The sequence below is a fragment of the Alexandromys fortis genome, unplaced genomic scaffold (assembly GCF_014885135.2).
Source record: "Alexandromys fortis isolate MF-2015 unplaced genomic scaffold, M_Fortis_MF-2015_v1.1 scaffold_2_26212498_36691700, whole genome shotgun sequence".
Classification (NCBI taxonomy): domain Eukaryota; kingdom Metazoa; phylum Chordata; class Mammalia; order Rodentia; family Cricetidae; genus Alexandromys; species Alexandromys fortis.
Genome location: NW_026067931.1, coordinates 4,422,006 through 4,444,728, shown reverse-complemented (window position 1 = coordinate 4,444,728; position 22,723 = coordinate 4,422,006). Strand labels below are relative to the sequence as shown.

The 22,723-nt window shown below is 43.3% G+C and overlaps 1 protein-coding gene across 2 annotated transcripts in view; it reads right to left on the bottom strand.

Annotated features, from left to right (window-relative positions):
* Bach2 (BTB domain and CNC homolog 2) overlaps nucleotides 1–22,723 on the bottom strand; it is a 336,584-nt gene that overhangs the window by 64,933 nt on the left and 248,928 nt on the right. For both annotated transcript variants that reach the window (XM_050145478.1, XM_050145479.1), the window contains one exon: nucleotides 17,023–17,277. In XM_050145478.1, coding sequence (XP_050001435.1) covers nucleotides 17,023–17,277 — 255 coding nt within the window. The remainder of the gene's footprint in view (nucleotides 1–17,022; nucleotides 17,278–22,723) is intronic.

Here is a 22,723-nt window from a genome sequence, read left to right as displayed (position 1 = left end):
GAAGGGACACACACAAACTCTACTACCGAAAACAGTAAGAATAACCGGAGTAAACAACCACTGGTCACTAATATCACTTAATATTAATGGTCTCAATTCACCTATAAAAAGGCACAGGCTAAGGGATTGGATACGAAAACAGGATCCAACATTCTGCTGTTTGCAAGAAACACATCTCAACCACAAAGACAGGCATCTACTCAGAGTAAAAGGTTGGGAAAAGGTCTTTCAAGCAAATGGTCCTAACAAAAAAGCAGGTGTGGCCATACTAATTTCCAACAAAACTGACTTCAAACTAAAATCAATCAGAAGAGATCGAGATGGACACTTTATACTCATAACAGGAACAATTCATCAGGATGACATCTCAATCCTGAATATCTATGCCCCTAATATAAAAGCACCCACTTATGTAAAAGAAATATTTCTAAAACTCAAGGCAGACATAAAACCACACACACTAATAGTAGGAGACTTCAACACACCTCTCTCTCCAATGGACAGGTCAATCAGACAGAAACCTAATAGAGAATTAAGAGAATTATTGGAGGTAATGAAGCAAATGGACTTAACAGACATCTACAGAACACTCCACCCAAATAGGAAAGAATATACCTTCTTCTCTGCAGCTCATGGAACCTTCTCAAAAATTGACCATATACTCGGAAACAAAGGAAACCTCCACAGATACAAAAGAATATCAGTGTCCACCTGTGTCTTATCAGATCACCACGGATTAAAGTTAGATGGCAACAACTATGCTACCCCCAGAAAGCCGACAAACTCATGGAAACTGAACAGTCAACTACTGAACCACACCTGGGTCAAGGAAGAAATTAAGAAAGAAATTAAAGTCTTCCTTGAATTTAATGAAAATAAAGAGACAACATACTCAAACCTATGGGACACGATGAAAGCAGTGCTAAGAGGAAAGTTCATAGCACTAAGTGCCCACTTAAAGAAAACAGAGAAAGCATACATTGGGGACTTAATGGCACACCTGAAAGCTTTAGAAAAAAAAGAAGCAGAGGTGCCCAGAAGGAGTAGAAGACTGGAAATAATCAAACTGAGGGCAGAAATCAACAAAATAGAAACACAGAAAACAGTCCAAAGAATCAATGAAACAAAAAGTTGGTTCTTGGAGAAAATCAACAAGATCGACAAACCCCTATCCAAACTAACTAAACAACAGAGAGAGAACACGCAAATAAATAAAATCAGAAATGAAAGGGGGGACATAACCACAGACACAGAGGAAATCCAGAGAATCATTAGATCTTACTATAAAAGCCTGTATGCCACAAAACTGGAAAATGCAAAAGAAATGGACATTTTTTTAGATAAGTACCATATACCAAAGCTAAACCAAGACCAGGTGAATGATCTAAATAGACCTGTTAGTCGCGAAGAACTAGAAACTGTTATCAAAAATCTCCCTTCCAAAAAAAGCCCAGGACCAGATGGGTTCAACGCAGAATTCTACCAGAACTTCCAAGAAGAGCTAATACCTATACTCCTTAACGTATTTCACAATATAGAAACAGAAAAGTCATTGCCAAATTCCTTTTATGAAGCTACAGTTACCCTGATACCAAAACCACACAAAGACCCAACCAAGAAAGAGAATTACAGGCCTATCTCACTCATGAATATCGACGCAAAAATTCTCAATAAAATACTGGCAAACCGAATTCAAGAACACATCAGAAAAATTATCCATTATGATCAAGTAGGCTTCATCCCAGAGATGCAGGGCTGGTTCAACATACGCAAATCTATCAATGTAATCCACCATATAAATAGACTGAAAGAAAAAAACCATATGATCATTTCATTAGATGCGGAAAAAGCATTCGACAAAATTCAACACCCCTTTATGATAAAGGTCTTGGAGAGAATAGGGATACAAGGGTCATACCTAAATATAATAAAAGCTATCTACAGCAAACCGACAGCTAACATTAAATTAAATGGAGAAAAACTCAAAGCCATCCCACTAAAATCAGGAACAAGACAAGGATGTCCACTCTCTCCATACCTCTTCAATATAGTGCTTGAAGTTCTAGCAATAGCAATAAGACAACATAAGGGGATCAAGGGGATTCGTATTGGAAAGGAAGAAGTTAAGCTTTCGTTATTTGCAGATGACATGATAGTATACATAAGCGACCCCAAAAATTCTACCAAAGAACTCCTACAGCTGATAAACACCTTTAGTAGCGTGGCTGGATACAAGATCAACTCCAAAAAATCAGTTGCCTTCCTATACACTAAGGATAAGGAAACAGAGAGGGAAATCACAGAAGCATCACCTTTCACGATAGCCACAAAGAGCATAAAATATCTTGGGGTAACCCTGACCAAGGAAGTGAAAGATCTATTTGACAAGAACTTCAAGTCTTTGAAGAAAGAAATAGAAGAGGACACCAGAAAATGGAAGGATCTCCCTTGCTCTTGGATTGGGAGGATCAACATAGTAAAAATGGCAATTCTACCAAAAGCAATCTATAGATTCAATGCAATCCCCATCAAAATCCCATCAAAATTCTTCACAGATCTGGAGAAGACAATAATCAACTTTATATGGAAAAACAAAAAACCCAGGATAGCCAAAACAATCTTATACAATAAAGGAACGTCTGGAGGCATTACCATCCCTGACTTCAAACTCTATTACAGAGCTACAGTATTGAAAACAGCTTGGTATTGGCATAAAAACAGAGAAGTCGACCAATGGAATCGAATAGAAGACCCTGACTTTAACCCACAAACATATGAACACCTGATTTTCGATAAAGGAGCTAAAAGTATACAATGGAAAAAAGAGAGCATCTTCAACAAATTGTGCTGGCAAAACTGGATGTCAATCTGTAGAAGAATGAAAATAGACCCATATCTATCACCATGCACAAAACTCAAGTCCAAGTGGGTGAAAGACCTCAATATCAGTCCAAACACACTGAACCTGATTGAAGAGAAAGTGGGAAGTACTCTACAACACGTGGGCACAGGAGACCACTTCCTACGTATAACCCCAGCAGCACAGACAGTAAGGGCCTCATTGAATAAATGGGACCTCCTGAGACTGAGAAGCTTCTGTAAAGCAAAGGACACTGTTGCTAAGACAGAAAGGCAACCCACTGACTGGGAGAAGATCTTCACCAACCCCACAACTGACAAAGGTCTGATCTCCAAAATATATAAAGAACTCAAGAAACTAGACCGTAAAAGGCTAATCAACCCAATTATAAAATGGGGCACTGAGTTGAACAGAGATCTCTCAACAGAAGAAGTTCAAATGGCCAAAAGACACCTAAGGTCATGCTCAACTTCCTTAGCGATCAGGGAAATGCAAATCAAGACAACTTTAAGATACCATCTTACACCTGTCAGAATGGCGAAAATCAAAAACACCAATGATAGCCTTTGCTGGAGAGGTTGTGGAGAAAGGGGTACACTCATCCATTGCTGGTGGGAATGCAAACTTGTGCAACCACTCTGGAAAGCAGTGTGGAGGTTTCTCAGGAAATTTGGGATCAACCTACCCATGGACCCAGCAATACCACTCTTGGGAATATACCCAAGAGAGGCCTTATCACACAACAAAAGTATATGCTCTACTATGTTTATAGCAGCATTGTTTGTAATAGCCAGAACCTGGAAACAACCTAGATGCCCTTCAATTGAAGAATGGATGAAGAAAGTATGGAATATATACATATTAGAGTACTACTCAGCAGTAAAAAACAAGGACTTCTTGAAGTTTGCAGGCAAATGGATGGAAATAGAAAACACCATCCTGAGTGAGGTAAGCCAGACCCAAAAAGAGGAACATGGGATGTTCTCACTCATATTTGGTTTCTAGCCATAAATAAAGGACATTGAACCTATAATTCGGGTTCTTAGAGAAGCTAAATAAGAAGGAGAACCCAAAGAAAATCATATAGGCATCCTCCTGAATATTAAACTTCATCAGGCGATGAAAGGAGACAGAGACAGAGACCCACATTGGAGCACCGGACTGAAATCTCAAGGTCCAAATCAGGAGCAGAAGGAGAGAGAGCACAAGCAAGGAACTCAGGACCGCGAGGGGTGCACCCATACACTGAGACAATGGGGATGTTCTATCGGGAACTCACCAAGGCCAGCTGGCCTGGGTCTGAAAAAGCCTGGGTCAAAACTGGTCTCGCTGAACATAGCGGACAAGGAGGACTACTGAGACCTCAAGAACAATGGCAACGGGTTTTTGATTCTACTGGACCTATTGGTTTCGTGGGAGCCTAGGCAGTTTCGTGGATGCTCACCTTACTAGACCTGGATGGAGGTGGGTGGTCCTTGGACTTCCCACAGGGCAGAGAACCCTGATTGCTTTTTGGGCTGATGAGGGAGGGGGACTTGATTGGGGGAGGGGGAGGGAAAGGGGAGGCGGCGGTGGGGAAGAGACAGAATAAATAAATAAATTAATTAAAAAAAGGCATTAAAGAGATCAAATTATATACCAAAGGTGATGTGTATTTCATGAACATTTATACCAGAAGACATTTAACGCCAGTTAATCCACTAGGAGTAAAGCACACATCAATCAATGCCTGGGTTAGTGTGAAGACAGTCGGATCTTCCGAGCTTCTTCGAAGGCTCTAGCAGGGGAGTGCAGGTACGCATACACCCTTGAGCAAAGAATGGTCCTCTACCAGGGATGGGAGTCCTCACAGAGTGAGTAGCTCTGGAAGGGATACATATGGACTAGAGAGGGAGGAAGGGGGCAACTGTCTAGTTAGCCAGAGCAGGAGACTCAACCCTGATGAGCAGTAGGGGACAGAGCTGAAGCCAGACCACCCTCACACAGACTCTGCTTCAGTGTACAGTGTGACTTTCCCCTTGTGGCTGACGGGGTCAAGGAGGAAGAGAAGTAGAGATGGAGGGAGGATGTGTGCGGTTGGCTGCCTTGGCTGTATACTAGTGTTCATTAATCATTCACCGTAATGGTTTTGAATGTAAAAATTTCATTTATTTATTATTTTTGCGTGTATGTATTTCTCATGTTTGTATTAGAAACTAATTAACATTGTTTAATAATAACTCTTAATATTAATGGTCTCAACCACCTAATAAAGAGACACAAACTAACCTACTGGATCAGAAAACAGGATCCGTCTTCTTGTTGTCTCTAAGAAACATATCCCACGAGCAACAATAGACACTACCGATAAGTATTTCAAACTCTTTGGTGATTGGGTTTCTCTGCAGATACAGTAAGTCAGATCAGGCCAAATTAGAAGTCCAGGTTTGGTTCAAGAGAAACAATTTCTGGGTGAGTCTTGGGGAGAGAGGAAGCAGGAGAGCAATCATGCTGTGGGGTCCAGTTTTAAACACCCTACGGATGAGGGCGTGGTCTTGAATAGCTGGGGGAGGGGGAGGGGAAGGGGAGGGGAGCTGACCCTTGGAGGGCCTTCTGAGAGGGGAGGGTTTGGAATGGAGGAGTGGGGCCGAGTTCCCAGCCGAACATTTGGGAGGGGGTTGCAATGGGGCCCAAGCTGGAGATTCCCAACAACTACCTTAGATGGTAAGGATGGAAAAGGGTGTTCTAAGAAAACTGGACCAAGAAGTAAGCAGGTATAGCCATTCTAATATCTGACAAAATTGAATTCAAACCAAAACTAGTCAGAGGAGAGAAGGAGGGACACTTAATACTCATTGAAGTAAACTCCAACAACAGGGAATTACAACACTAAGCATATGTGGACCAAACACAAGAACACCCGATTCTATAAAAGAAACACTGTAAGACTTAAAGCGGCAGATTGACCTAATCACAGTGACAGTGGGTGGTCTCCATAGGCCGCTCTCATCAATGGACATGTCACTTGGAAAAAGTTAGAGAGACTCTAAGAGTCAAGTAACATTACAATGAATGGGCCTAAAGGACACCCACAGAACATCCCACCCCAACAATAAGGAATACATATTTTGCTCAGTAGCCCATGAGACTTTCTCCAAAGTAGAATCATAAAAAACATATTTTAAAAATCAACCTTGTGTCAAGCTGAAAAATAAGAAATGGATGAATCTCTACCTATATACAGCCTACCAATGTTAAACCGGATCAAATAAATACTCTAAACAGACATTTAAAGCTCTGTGAGATTGAAGCCATAATTAAGGATCGCCCACGTAAAGCCATTCCTAGGCCCAGATGAATTTAGTGCGCAATTCTACCAGACCTTGAACTATTCCAGAGCATGAAGCCATCATTGCCCTGACATCAAAACTGGACAAGACTCAACCAAAAAAAAATTATAGGCCAAAATCTCTGATGAACATGGATACAAAACTCTCAAAAATACTTCAAATTAAATTGGAGAACATAGCAAAAAGAGTATCAACCATGAAATCAGGCAGTATTCACCCCAGAGATGCAGAGATGGTCAACACGTGTAAATCACTCAGCACAACCCAATACTTCAACAGACTAAAGGACAGAAATCACATGAACAGCTCATTAGATGCAGAAAAGGCCTCTGACAAAATCCAGCAACACACCTTCATGGTAAAAGTCTCGGAGAGAATCTGGGTAGAGGGAACGTGTCTCGGCACAGAAAAGGCAACATGCAGGGAGACCACAACCAGCATCATCCTGAACAGAAAAACTCAAAGCATTTACAATAACATCTGGAATAAAACAAGGATGTCTAGCCAGGCGGTGGTGGCGCACGCCTTTAATCCCAGCACTCGGGAGGCAGAGGCAGGCGGATCTCTGTGAGTTCGAGACCAGCCTGGTCTACAAGAGCTAGTTCCAGGACAGGTTCCAAAACCACATAGAAACCCTATCTCTAAAAAAAAAAAAAAAAAAAAAACAAACCCCAAAACCAAGGATGTCCACTGTCTCTCTCCTGCTTACCCTGTGTCCTAATGTTTGGTCTACTTAGTCTTAGAGTAATAAGACAAATGAAAGAGATAATGGGGGGAAACAAGAAAGGAAGGAGTTGAAGTAACTGTATTTTCAGAAGACAGGACTCCCTCATCCCAAATTTTGGTGGGACATGCCAATAATAATCTTGTCATCTTACTTGCAAGCCATTGTTCAGTTTGCAGGTCTACTTGCAGATGCAAGAGACACAAAGAGTACCCCCACACAGTCCAAAGAACACAGTCAGTAAGAAAGACAGCATAAACAGAGTGAGGCCCTTGGGGCTAGCTAGCAGCTTCTTGCCTTGCCTTTCAGCAATGTTCCTCCCTTCTCTACCCTTCTCCTTCGGAAATGAGCAAAGCGACTCTAGTAGAGACTTTATGACATCAGGAGGAGCTCTTTAGACTCACCCTTCTCTTTCCCCCTCCAATGCTGCCTAGGACTGAACCAGCCCTTGCATCTGCTGGGCAACGTGCTCTCTTCAGCTCTCTGAAGTGACCCATCTACATCCCATTCTGACCCGTGCCACTCAGCATGGCCTGATACACAAATGTAGCCACTGTGCGCCGGACTCTGCTCTGTTCCCCTTGGCTCTGGCTGCTGAGGCTGCTCTCAGGAATGATGTTATTACTGTTACCTTGAGGAAGAATAATCTATTATTTGGTTTTGAGCACAAAGAATAACAAGAAAAAAAAACCCAATGGAACAAAAAGCAAAAGCGAGTGGCAGTGATACTTTGTTACCATCTTTTATAGAAAAAAGTAAAATTGAAGAGTGACTGATTTCACAAGGTGGAAGCCTGCAACTGTGACCTCCATCTTTCTTAGATTTCCTCTGAACTCGGGAATCTTTTATTGGCTACAGCCCAGCATTTCTTTTCACCCTCAGGCCAACGTTTTGGCTTGGTTGGGAACAGCTGTCAGTATTTCTCTTTGCTGCTCGTCAGTCAAAAACTGTGCTCATGTTGGAGGCTTGGCTTCAACTCACCTAGGGTGTCGAAAGCACTAACTTCTTCACACCCGATATTCCCGAGGCTGTGCACGGAAGTCCATCTCAGTCCAGTATAGAGCAGCGTCACTAGCTAGTCTGAAAGTGGCCCAACGTCAGAGAGACTTTCTACATATTTCAGATGTCTATGACAAAGTGACGAATTTTACTATGGTCACCAAGTTAATGCGGACAAAAGGGACGCGTGTGGAGTAACAGGAAACCGAAAGTGCAGGTACATAATTGCTCCAATTCTCAAAACAAAACAAACCGATCCTTTATATGGCCTGGGGATTTGGTTAAGAACTAAAACAAACAATGCCTGGCATTAACCAAGCAATGCACATAAGTGTCTGTTCCTCCCGTGCTCCTAAGAACTGAAATCACTGTCTTTTAAACTGACAACCACATATCTCTCCATGTTTGTATATGATACGTTTTATTTAACAATTCCCGAATTACTTTCCTGGCTCACTTCACGTCCGTCCGATCAAGACTGCAGGTGTTCATACGTAAGAATGTCCTTCAAAGGCTTTTTTCCGTGTTTATGACTGTACACCCCCCAGAAATGCCATGAACATCCCGACAATAGAGCTGGAACCCGAAGCAGTCTGGTGACATTCCAAGTTTCGAGTGGAATGTGAATCTATTAAGATTACTAGGTAACTTTATTGATATCCTCGAACTTGTGCCAGATGTTAAAACCGCCAAAGAAAAGACGGAACAACAACAACAAAAAAACCACTCCAGGACTCCAACTTGGGGTATTTTTGTTTGGAAATTGTGTTTTTTCTTATGACTCATTTCTAGATCACACCCTGCTTTCCCCATTTCATTTGCAATCTCAGTTTTCAGGAAGCAAAGAGAAATAAGATACACAATATAAATTTCTCTCCCATTCAGCTTTTAGCCTCAACAGCCCTGCATTCTCATTGGCAAGGTAGGTCGGGCGATGACGGAGAGTCAGAAAGCTGTTCTAAGAGGCGCTGGATCAAACGAGTGCCACTCCATCACAGTGACTCACTCATCCGCTCAGCACTCATTACCGGGTAGCCACGAAGCCACGCTAATTGGACAGTGGCTTATTGCCAGCTCGTGTTGACATGACCCACAGTTCTCTGGCTTCCAGCCATCCTGTCTCTTTATCACTCCTTCTTCTTCTTCTTCTTTTTTTTTTTTTTTGTAATCTGGTTGGGAAGTGAAATAATTTTTTAAAACCTCTCTCAAGTGCTATTTAACTTCTTATCATGAATTAAAAGTTTAATTAAATACCCTGTTAGAGGCCTGGGTCCTATGATTAAATATGACAAAGTAATAGTTATGATTACTGATCAAGTGAGGAACTTTATAGCTCTGAACTTTGTCTTAAAAGCTATTATTAACTTTAATTGAGACAGCTAAGAGTCTCCATTATAGGAGAAAGAAATGTAAGGGATATTTTGATCATATATTTAGAAGAAGCTTAAAAGTGAATGAATACACAAATTACTTCACAAAATTTAATTTGGACGACACTGTGGTTAAAGGACATGTTACAGATTCATATCAAATGCTGATCACTGTGGTCACTTCATATCAAGGATAAGCAGGCATAATGGAAAGAGACTTTTAAAATGCCTCTGAAATCAGGCCACTTAAAAATACTTTTTATATGGGTCTGGTTTTTCGTATATTCAAGTCCTGCCACTACGCCAAAAGAGGAACATGTTTCTGAATGTTTCTTTAAATAGGATGCACTAGCCCCAGGATTAAAAAAAAAAAAAGGCAACAGGTTTGAAAACAGCTTATGTGTGTCTCATTTAAAATGAGCTGTTCCTGTGGCTGTCCACATTGGCTCCCCTCCCTGCTGTCAGCAGCATCCTATAGCCTCCAAAGAGACAATCCTTACAGCCCATGGCTGGGCTTTCATTCACCCCCACTGAGACCAAGGTCCCAGTTTCAGGGCTGGAAGTCACCTTTGCCTTACTATAAATAAATTCTGCCTTCAGGCATTTCAGAATTAACAGCCCTCAACGCTAACACTTGAAAACTTCCTACTTGCCTGTAAGTAGTTGCCCAGAATATTTTGACTTCTTATTTATTTGCTTTTTTTTTTTTCATCTCCTGCCAAGTCTCACTAATGCAACTTGGAAAATTGCAACACGGCTTCTAATGAGGATTCTGAGCTAAGAGCCATCTCACCAGCAAAGACTGTTCTCTCCTTTTATGGGAATAATAACACCTACTGTTTCTACAGCGCCAGCCTTCCAAGAAGTTGAGCATATCACGTTTCATTAATCTGAATGGCAACCCGCCTGTCAAACTGGGAGCCAGCATTGCTACTCTCTGCATATGCATATTGAAATGGAGGTCATTAAATCAAATTATTTTCTCAGGACTATAAACCCTGAGATGGTTAAGGACTCACGCTCTGCCTGCATCTCGCATACTCTGCCTCTGTTCTGGGTTGTCGTGCAGGCATCCCCTGTCCTCTGCGCTCTTTTGCTACTGTCTCCTGGGAACGTGTGAGACATCACCTTAGAACTAGGGGTGCTGACGGAAAGGAGCCACAGACCTGCACAGGAGTCCTTTCTGGAGTCTTATGGTTCTTTCCCTTCTGGAACAGCTTGTTTCCCATATCCAAGGTCTTTTTCTGCTTCCCAATCCAAGCACCCCCTCAATTTCTGGCCAGCAACACTACTTCTCTCTCCCTCCAACCTAGAACATTTCAGGGATCAGAGACCTATAAAATAGGATTACTCCTCAGGGATCACCTAGGTTCACCCCGCCACACCGAGAAGGGTATAGTTTTGCAAAGTTGAGTCAGTTCCTTGGTCAGTAGACCCTGACTTCTCCTGTGCACTCAAGGGCATTTTTCCTGTTTCCTAGAGAATCAATCCAGTTTTCTTTTCCTTCTAGAATTTTTCTATTAGCTTAAGTAACGGAATCAGTTAGCTCTACTGTAGTAACAGATCAAACATCAAGTTCTTTCTTCCTTTCTTTTTACCTCCCTCCCTCTCTCTTCTGAGATGGGGGGGGGTCTCACTATTGCCAAGGCTGGGCTCAAATAATCCTACTGTTTCAGTTTTACAAGTGGCTATGTTTGCTTTACCATGCCTAACTAGATTTGGCGGCGGGGGGGGGGGGATCTTTATTTTATTTTATTTTTTAAGACAGGGTTTCTCTGTGTAGCATAGGCTGGTTGCCCTGGAACTCACTCTGTAGACCAGGCTGGCCTTGAGATCTGACTACTGGGATTAAAGTTGTGCTCCACCACCACCTGGCTTCAAATACTAGATTTTAATGGCTTCACACGTAAGTCTGTTTCTTACTCATGGTACGATGTGATCTGGCGAAACAGAGAGGCTCCCTTTTGTGGAGGGCAACTAACTGTTAACGCAGTACTCACATCTGGTCCAAGTGCTCCGGATAAGGGACAAAAGAATGCTTAGCTTTAAATGGGACAGCAGACCAACCCCTGAAGGCTTAAGGGACACAAGAGGGAGCAGAAAGAACGTAGGTGCCAGAGGATGAGGACATGTCGATACGATAAGACAAACAAGATTGGGCCCTCCAACATTTCACCAAGACTAGAGGAGGTTTTATGGGCCCCCACTCCATCCTGAGGAGATAATGACTGCTCACGGTTGTTGCTGGGGGAGAGTGGAGAGTATCCATTTCTCACAGGCTACCCACTGGGGGATTTGTTATGTTCAGAGGGGGAAGAAAGACCGATGGCAGAGGGTAATGAGGGGTGAATATAGTCAGAACACATTGTATATACATAAGAAACAGCAAAAACCAAAGGGATGTGAGCCAGATAGTTGTCCTTCAACACTGATTCGGGGATTTGGGTCTCAGCTTCACTAAGTTCTTGGACACCAGCAAAATTGAAGAGAAAAGCCAACAAGGACTCAGACCTACTTTTAACAGTCTCAGGCCAGAAGTGACAAGATAGCCCATCTTCACACCATTGGCTACCCTGAGTGACGTGACCTAGTTGATTACCAGGGCAGCCTTTCTTTGTGTGTCCAGGAAGGGAAGGAAAAGTGGCTGTGGTAGACACTAGTACTGTGTGTGTGTGGTGTGCAAGCATGCTGCAGTCTTTCCCTTCAGCCACTGGCCCAGCTCTCTGCTTGAGCAGCCTCACAGTCCGCTGAAATGAGGCCTCTTTTCTGCAGAACACAGGTGGGTTGGTTTTCTACTTTTGCATCTGCCTGCCAACTGCTCAACAAAATCACAAGCAGTACTCCCCATTGCTGAGTGGCCTTTAATATTCAGATATTCAAATTCCTAACTCCAGGCTAGACTTGGCCTATGAAAAAACATATTAATATATAAAGTATATATATATGCATATATAAAACTGGGCATTAAACACTTCTACCTGGATGTTGACAGGCATTGCAGACTTCACCCCTACACACAGGGCTTCCAGTCCTGCTTGGCCCTCTGCACCCACAACTCTCCAGTCTCGACTGGCTCAGCTGATGGTAACGTGATGCTTCCATCATCTTTGGAGTTAACTGCTCCTCCTTTCCTTCTCTCTGCTCTTATACCCAGCTTGTAAGGAGACCCCCTAAGCTCTGTCGTCAGAACAGCCCCAGAATCTGGCACGAGCATCCCTCCCTGCCATTACTGGGGTCCTCACACTATGTCTTAGCTACGCCAGTGTCTACTTCTGCTCTGCTTCTCCCCTTGGCCTCTTTCGCTCTATGTCCGTGTACACAGTCATCAAAACAATCGCTTGTGAAACCCTTCAGTGGCTTTTCTGTTTATTCTGTGCAAAGGTCAAGTGTCTAGCGGGGTCAGCGTCTGGCCTCATCTCCTCTCTGACACAGAATGTGGCACCCTTCCTCATTCGGATACTGTGTCAGGCATCTGGGACGGCTTCAGTCGCTAGGCCTTTCCTTGTTACTCTTCTGCCTCACTAACTCACCTGCTCACTCTCCAGTTGTCAACATGGCCGACCCTTCATCTCCCACCTCTCTGTCCTCAGAAGCTACCATTGCAAACAAGCCTTCCATGACTTTATGTCTAAGACCTCAATACCTGTGACGTGACATCCCATAGCCCCCTCTTCTGTTTTGTTTTCCCCAAAGGCATCTAACAAAGTACAGTTGATATCTACCAATTTCCTTCCTTTTAGAATCTAAGTGAGGTTCACCCAGCACCCGGAACAGTCCTTCTGTGTGCACAGTAGGACTTGGACAGCTGTTTGTTTAATGAATGGATAAACATAAAAGGAAATGGTCCAAGGACGCTGATTGTTTGAGCCTTCACACAAGAGGGCACAGAGGTTCAGACAGTACTTCAGCCAATGGCTCCTCTGCCTGGAAAATTTGCCTTGATGGTTTTCCAGGCTGGAACTGGTGACTTGGGGAGGGGGAGGGGTTGGCTCTGTGCTCAGGATGGGTGTTCAATTTAGAGCCTGTCCTGAAGGGCTTTTAATCGCAGGCAATCGTGAGTCAGGGCGATGTAGGGCTGGACGGCAGCTGAAGAGAAGAGCTGAGCTGGGCCTCCTCTGAGAGAGGATGGGAGGGACAGGGTTGCAGTTTGCTTTGGGAACTTTCCTAGTTCAAAGAGGTGTGGCAAGTGTGAGCAAGAGTGAGGGCAGGATAGAAATTCAAATTTAATGATGGGACTATATGAAGTTTAAGATTTCTAGGGAGTGAATCTAACGCTTTTTCTTAGAAGACTCGAATACAGTTAATTCCTAGTGGTTACTCTTTAGTGTGGTGCTTACTTATTTGCCACTTCATTCGGATTCTGCGATGTCATCCACTGAGCTAAGTGTGAGCCTACAAGGAGTGTTCAGTGTGCACACAGCGAGCAGCAAGAAGCTGCGGTCTAGTGCATGGGGCCACGGACACATGTTCTGAATAGAGAGGAAAGGCTCTCCAAGGCAAGCTTTGGGACACGTGTGAATCTGCAAAGGAAAATGCCACTGGGGCTCGCTTATAGGTCCCACTATGTGGTAGTCTGAACGAGAAGGGTCTCCATAGGCTCATGTATATGAATGCTTAGTCACCAGGGAGAGGCATGATTTGAAAAGATTAGAAGGATTAGGGGGTGTGGCCTTGTTAGAAGTGTGTCACTGGGGTGGGCTTTGAGGTTTCAGAAACTCATGCCAGGCCCAGACTCTCTCTCTCTCTGCCTGTGGATCATGATACAGCTCTCCGCTACTGCTCCAGTGTTTGCCTGCATGCATGCCTGGGTGCTCCCTGCCAACACGGTAATGGACTAAACTTCAGAAACTTGAAGCAAGCCCCCATTTACATGGTTTCTTTCATTAAGAGCTGCCGTGGTCATGGTGCCTCTTCACAGCAATAGCACAATGATTAAGACACACTAGAGAGATACTGAAGAGCTGCGTTACTATTAATATAAACTCATATTAAGCAAGGGAAAATGCTTGTATCTACTTATAACTGAAGATTCCAGGAACACAAACAAGGAGAAGGTTTTAGTAGCTTAAGTCTGAGATGTCACCCAAGGAACAATTGAAGTTGTGGTTTTCAATGTTTGGAGGTAACTGGATCATGGAGGGATCACCACTGAATGAATCCATGATGAATGGATACTCATCTGAAGGACCACTGTGAGGGGTGGAAACTACAGAAGGCAGGACTGAGTGCGAGGAAAGATGTATATTGCTTGGTTCTTTATCTACTCTCTCTGACTCACGGCCATTATCAGGTGACCAACTCTGCTCTTCGGTACCCTTCTGCCATGGTGCTCTATGTCACCCCAGGCCTAGAAACTACAGAACTAGGTGATTATGGGCTGATACAGCGAACCAACAGAATTCTTCTGCCTTTAAGCTGCTCTTCTCAGGATTTTTTTTCCCAGTGACAGAAAGCTGAGAAACCCACAAATGTAGATGATACAGGGACTAGAGAAACAAAAGTCACTTTATGGGGGCCAGAAGCAATAAGACCAAAACACAGCCAAGACACTCTTTACTAACACAATCAAAAATGTCAAGTAGACTTTTATTGGATGTCCATGTGGCGGCAGTCAGCGTCCTCTTACTTTGAACAGATTGAGCAATGTCCTAGAAAGCAGCATTTGTATCAGGGGTTTGATTGGAGGAGAAACTTCTGGTTTTGGAACATTTATTTATAGCTTGATCTTCTTTACATTTTACTGGCTATGTATTATATTTTGATAAATAATTTAAGGGCTTCAGAGATTCTTAAAAGTAAGAACCTGGCTCAGAGAGGTTAAGCAGACCAGGGTTTAAGTTATGATTGGAAACAGGCTGGGGCTTAGGGTATTCTAGGAAGCATGAGATGGGGCTAACATATCATTGAGAAAAGACTCATGACATAAAGTAAGATTTTCATTTGTGTGTACATTTTAATACCTAATGTTTGGAAATGAGTAATGCACACACAAACTGTCTCTCAAACAGAAAACACTAATAAATACACACCGAGCACCACTTCCTGAGACTGCTCTGAATTACTGGAAGTTCTGTCAATAGTTCCAGAGAATTCTAGAGTTGGATCAAGGAGGGAAGGTGTTCTTACTCCCATATGGAGAAGAAAGAAAGACTTACATCTGATAAATGGCCTGTTACAGGATGGGCTGGATTGGAAGCTTTGACATTTATGATCTCGGCTAATCCTAGTGGTAACTCCCTGACTGCTACGTGTCCATTCAGCTCAGCCGGGAAAGGTCCACCCTGCTCAGGGACACTCCACAGCTGCCATTGCTCTGTCTTTTCTTGCTACCCGCTGCCTAACAGTTTGCTCCCTGACTTGACCCTAGTTACTCCATCTTTGAATGGTTTATTCTTGTGCAAGAAATGAGAATGGAGCAGCCTATGGTGACAATGAAAGGATGCCTATGTGAAGATATTTCAAACTTAGGGGGTTCACTGGCTGGCCATTCTGCTCTGTGCAGGCAGTCACAAACGCTGTCAGGCAAGGGACTGGACTCTTGGGTCTCTTCCATCCCACACGTTGTTTCTCCTGCTGTGGACTGAACGTGCTTGGCAAGTGCTCCAACACTGAGCTGCACCTCTACCCCTTTCTGCCTATTTCTTCCCTGTTAGACTCGGAGGAGGTGCTCACTCCACCACTCCCTACTGTTTAACATACAACCATCGACCCATTAACATCGTCCTGTGTTTCTGAAGGCATCTAGGCTTGGGATCCTGGAACTGAGTGGCAGTTCTCATCTTTAACTCCTGATTTAGGTCTTGGACGTCTCGTGAGACTGCTGGGAAGCGGAGGAGGTGACCCTGGACCTCGTTCATGAGGGCGAGGACGTGACCTGTGTCTCTGTGGGCCGCGCAGTACCCAGCTTACAAACAGCTGCTCATGACTCTGAGTTGTACACCGTGCTGGTGGTACACAGAGAATACTCCATCCCACACACAAAGTTCAAGGGTGCATAGCACTCTCCCCCGTCTTCCGAAAATACGGGGACTCAGAACGATTGAGGAATCATAAACAATTTGAAGAGTGATCAATTTAACGGTTTACCATTGTGAAGAGCCCATCTTCTGGGTCCCCTGCCTCTCAACCACTGTCATCTCTACACACAAGTAAGCCAGGACATTCATGTCCCCAAAGTACCAAAATGACTGTCTTTACCAAAGCAGTTAAGAAACCTGAGTAGGGGATATTTTCAATACTGATGAGAAAAACAAATTGACACTTCTTAGAATCTCACTGCGTTAGTGGTGAGACATATGCTGGTGGCTTTGTTTTTTAAAAATTCCTAAGCAAGGAAGGTCCTGTGAATTCTTTCGCTGTTTTATTCTCAGGGGAAATCTAATGATCCATTTGAAAGACAGAAGACATAGCCGTGATTCAAATCCTACACAGAGGATTGCATCAGACTGAGGCTCAACCGTTGAAACCCCAAAGTTTAAGTGAAGTAGCAACTGTGACGGTCTGGGCCCCAGGTGAGGCTCTTTTCCCTTAAAGAAGCACGCTCACTTTGCATTCATGCCGCCGAGGCTACAAGTGCATCAAACAGAAGCTGACTATCCTACAAGACAACATGGGGGTGACGTGAACACCAACGCAAGCATCGTACGCATGTAATTTCTACCACCTCCTTTGCCAGTTTTTTAAAAAACAAGTCAACAAACCTCCTGTAACAACCACACAAAACACACCAAGTAACCGTACCTCTTCAGGCAAGCTGACCACGAGGTCATCTTTTGTCTGTCCAACCAGGGCTTGCCAGAAGTATTCACTGCATGCGGCCAGCACGGCCCGGTGGGCTCGGAACTCCTTCCTCTCCACGATCAGAGTCACGTCACAGAGGATGTCCTTTTTCCGTTGGTCATTGAGGCCGAGGAGGATGTTGGCACAGTGGACTGTGGACTCATACACATACATGGGGGAGTCAGGCTTCTCATCCACAGACATGCCGTTCAAACCCTGGAAGAGAGAAAGGCTGGGTCAGTGGCCAGTAAGTGACAGAGAAGGTAAGGAGGACCGTCATGGCTCCTAGGTCCCCCAGTCAGGAGCCTGGCAGAGGGGAGAGGGCTGCTAAGCAGCACAGCCATTCTGGGTTGGCGTGACCAAGTCAGAAATGTCTGAAGGCTGCAACCTATTGCTTCCCTTCCATTCAACTACATTTCTTTACCCTGCATCTTTTAATGGGACACCGTAACACTGGGTAGTTTCGATTTCATTAGGAGGCTAAAATGGGATTTGCGTGTAAAGTCTAATTACTAACTGAGATTTGTGTTAAGAGGGAACACATCATTTTGAAGTCTTTGAGACGCAGTTTTGGTGAGATACATGCAAGTTCCTAAGTCGAAATTTGGCAAAGATGCTAAGTAGACTACATATTACATCATGAGCTATGATTCAATGGATCAATAGCGTGTAGATGTAGGTCTGCTATTTCATCCACCCTTTACCCTTCACACTATGGCGGTCATTCCTGTCTCAGATATGGAACAATGCTTTCATTGTCTCAGAGGGCCCAATGAACATCTTTAAGGAAACAACATTGCAATAGGAACCATGAGAAAAGATACATTCAGAATAAGATTTACAAGACTCCTTTGCTTTCAATAGTAGTCTGGGAGTAATTTTAAAATACACTGTCCACAGCTCAATCAAAGGCTGGGTTTTCAGGAAGGCCTACTACCAGCATAAACCCCAGTAGCAAGTCCTTCTTTCCCCTGTCTTTATTTTTGCTTTTGAAAACAGCTTTAGTATATGATGCTTAAATATTTGGAGTGTGCAATTGCCATCTAACATGCATATGCAACTGGAAAGCCGTCAACGCGATCAAGCCCCATCAGCACCCAAAGCCCGCTGCAGCCCTTACACCCGTCAGTAGCCCTGCACCCACTGCTCAGCTTTCTGACGTTTGTTGGCCTCTTCTAGAGTTTTATTTAATTGGAACAATGTGCTACCCTGTCTGAATTATCTTACTCAGAACAATTATTTTGTCATCTACTCATGCTGCTGGATAGAGCCAAGGTTTGTTCTTCCTTCCACTCTGTTGCTGAGAACATAAACTAGTGCAGTCGCTATGGAAACCAGCAGGTGTGTCAGAAGCTGAAAGTAGGCTACTCATATGATACAGGCGAGCAACTCTAAGGCATACACCTACGTGAGTTTAAGCTGACCACAGAGATACCTGCACATCTGTATTTATTGTAGCGCAGTCAAAATAGCCGGGAAATGGAAAGAAACACCCTAGATGCCAATATTCAGACTAATGAATACAGAAAATGCTGTGCACATACGCAACAGAGTTTTATTCAGTCTTAAAGAAGACCTGAGTCATTATTAGCAGAAAAATGTGTGGAACTGGAAAGACAAATGTTGCGTGTTTTCTCTTACGTGCAAAATCTCGATCTAAACATGAAATTAGAAGGAGTCTATATTAAAAGAGAACAAAAGAAAATAATAGCGGAAGATTAAAATAACTCATTTTCTTTCGTATGCAGAATCTAGAATTAAATACACACACACACACACACACACACACACACCAGCAAGCGGTGATGGAGGACAGAGGAACAGGTGAAGGTAGTGGGATGATAAATTAGCAAAGTATATGATATATTCTATGAAAATATCATGTTAGTGAAGAGAGAGATGGGAGGGTAGGGCAGAGGAGGCAGGGATAACTAACACTAAAGATTTTAGAAAAGGCCATATAGAAATCTGCCATTTTATAGGCTTCCTAAACATATAAACATGTTTAACTGGAGGTATCCCACACAGGAGACAATACTCCTCCCAGAAGCCATAAGATGCCAAATAACCCCATTACCAGGTGTGGGATACCTCCCCTCACAATGCTGACTAGAGGTGCTGGATACCCCTAAAACAATATAGGATTTTGCTATTGGTCTTCTCTGTTCACCAGAACTTATTGTTCAACTTGCCTATTCACCAAAACCTTACTGTTGAAGATACGATACACCTTTGTCACAGGACATGACAAAATCACGTTAGCACTGACCAGGAAGTTTTCTCCCAGCTGGTTAGCGCTCATAGTCCTGGAGGTGCTATGTAGGCTGCTGGGAGAAAGTGTCATCAACAGTCTGTGAACCCTGCGAATTACAATAATAACTGGCATGGCAAGGTACTCCCATGGGTGCAATAGGGGCACAAATATTATGGGGGTAACCAATCACTTTGTGATGGAATTTAAGGCTTTTCATTCAGGAGGAAACAAATGCCTGGTACTATAAATCTGGCCAAGAACCTATGGTTAGGGAACTCCTAGGCCCCAGAGGGGCATCTGCTACTATCACCCTGCAAAATGGACTGCCTTCTGGATTCTTATCTCTACACATAGATTAGTGCAGCTTCCAAACCTCAGCAGAGAAGTTTCTCTGTGCAGTGAATGGTGGCTAAATGCAGAAACTTACAGCTGGTCAAAGTATAGAGAATAAAAGTCATGGAATGCTCAGAACAAAGGAGACCACTATGTTAAACCCCTCTGAAAGGTTTAGGGATGATGGTGGAAGAGAGACAGAAAGATTCTAAGAGACAGAAGTTGGGGAGAATCAGAGCAAAACAATGTTGGATGTTTAGTGTGTTAGTTACAAGTTGTTATGGATAATGGTAAGGGAAAAAAACTAAACAAAGGAGATTAGATTCAGGGTCTAGTTTTGAAAAGAAAAAAGGGGAAATGCTCTGGGATAATGTTCTTGTACACTCTAACGATTCGTCATGCAGTTTAATAAGATGCTGACTGGCTAGTAGCCAGGCAGTAAGTATAGGCAGGGAAACCAGACTAGGAGAATTCTGGGAAGAGGAAAGGCAGAGATGCGGTCGCCACCCAGAAGCAGAGCAAGCAAGATGAGAATGCCTTACTGAGAAAGATACCAAGCCACATGGCTAAACATAGATAAGAATTATGGGTTAATTTAAATTGTAACAGGTAGTTAGTAATAAGTCCTAACAATAGGCCAAACAGTTTATAATTAATATGAGCCTCTGTGTGTTTATTTGGGACTGAATGGTTGTGGGACCAGGTGGGACAGAAACTTCTGTCTACAAGTGTTCTGGCAGGGCTTGGCAGGACTGATACACTCATGGACTGACAGCGGCAGGGGCTGTACAAGATCTGTACAAGATCAAGCAAAGCAACATTCTAGCACAAGATCAAGTGAATCAACATTCTAGCACAAGAGAGGAAGAAAGGGTTCATGAGCCTCCGCCCATAAATGAGTAGCTATGGGCAGTTGATCACTCCTTGGGTAGGGAAAACCAGTTTTCTTTAAGGGTGTGGTTTCTGGTAAGTCCATGGAAGTTTCAGTAGATGGTCACACAGCACAAGTACATGAGTGAGTGGCTAGCACAAATTGAACTTGATGGGAGGGAGGGAAGGAGGGACGGGGGGGGCATGATTTGGGAGGTAGGGAGGTAGAAATGGATCTGGGAGGAGTTAGGGGAAAGAGTGGGAACGAGTATGATAAAAATACACTGTATGAAATGATCAAATAATAAAAATATTAGAAAGTAAATACCACAGGCAAAATCCATTATTTTGTATGCCAACTAAAACTTAGTAAAATAGAGTTTGTTATGTTATTGCTGAATTGTATTTGCTGCATTTACAAGTTTTAAGCCATCCATTGCTACTGATGGATAACTGGACTGTTTCCAGTTTGGGACTACTATAACTAAAGCTGTTGGGAACATCAGTGCTTAAGACTTCCTATGGACAGGTACCTGAGTCTCTTCCAGGGCACATACAAGTTTAAGGTTTAGGAAACAAATGACATTGTTTTCTCACACAGCGGTATCATCTTACGTTTCCCTAGGAGCATATGAGCACTGGCTCTTGACATCCCTGCCAACACTGGGCATCTTTGTAGCTGCACCCTGATACCTCCCTGGAACTCACTCTGTAGACCAGGCTGGCTTCAACCTCAGAGATCTGCCTGCCTCTGCCTCCTGAGGGCTGGGATTAAAGGTGTACACCACCACGTTAAATTTAATTCTTGAAGCTGGGTCTTGCTTTATAGCCCAGGCTAGTTTTCAACACTAGATCCTTCTACCTCTGCCTTATGAGTGTTGGGAATGTATGTGACAGACATGAGACACTTTCCATTTCAAATCAGGTTATCTGTTTCTTGCTGTGGACTCTTGAGAGTTCTGACTGCTCTCAACAGTATTTTATGTGACACGTCAATATTCCCCTCCAGTCAGCCATTGCCTGTCTTCTTCTCTTAATATTTATTCTTAAAGTTTTCACTTGATAAAACCCAATTATGTAACTTTTAAGAAATATATTGTACTTCTCTGGTATCAAATCTAAAATAAAGTTTTAGTGCTCTATGAATATTAATATATTTTCAAATTTATACCTAAGCATCCAAATATTATTTTAAAGTGTCAATTTGATTTTTCATTGTTAATATATAAATAATTTTATATTTGATGATGAAGATCAAACTCAGAGCCTCTTGCTAGAATTCTAGGCAAATATTCCAATACTTAGCTACACTGCAAATTATACAAGAAACAATTTTGTGTAAAGATTTTGTATCCTGAAACCTTGCCTAATATTAGTTCTCATGGCCTTTCCTAAAGCTTCTATAACATTTATGCAGCGAAGATAACACTGTCTATAAATAAAACAGCAACTCCTTTTTATGGATGCTTTGTGCATTTTTGTGACTGACCATGCTGCCAGTGGCTCTGCTGTAACACTGAACAGATGAGAAGAAAAACCCTTGCCTTGCCAAGGTTGGGGTAAACAGCATTTCACCAGGATGCCAGATGTTAGCAACAGGTGCTTTACAGAGGCTCTTGCTGTGAGATGAGGTCTCCACCCATTCCACATCCTTTCACTCACATTGCTTCAACTAAGAACCTGACCTCAGAATCCCAGCCCTGGGGAGGCTGAGGCAACACCACAAATTTGAGGCTAGCCTCCGTCACACAGCAAGAACCTCCAGAGAAAAAGGGAGAAAGGAGGGCAGAGAGTGGAAGAAGAAAGGGGAGGGAGAGAAAGGAGGGGAGAGGGGAAGAGAGGAGAGGGAGAGAGGGGGAGAGAGGGGAGGGAGAGAAAGGAGGGGAGAGAGGAGAAGAGTGGAGGAAGAGAAAGGAGGGGACAGTGGGAGGAGAGAGGGAAGGGAGAGAAATGAGGGGAGAGAGGGTGAGAGATAAAGGAGGGAGGAGAGAAGGGGGAGGAAGAGAGGGGGAAAAGAAAGGGGAGGAAGAGAAAGGAGAGGAGAGAGGGGAAGAGAGGGGAGGGAGCAGTCTAGCACTTTAGTTTTGTTTTTTTTTTTCCTCCCCTGTTGAAAATTTTGTATCATGCATTCCCCATGGAATAATGTGACCGTGATTTTCTCTCTCTCACGCATTCCCCACGGGATAATGTGACTGTGATAAGCTC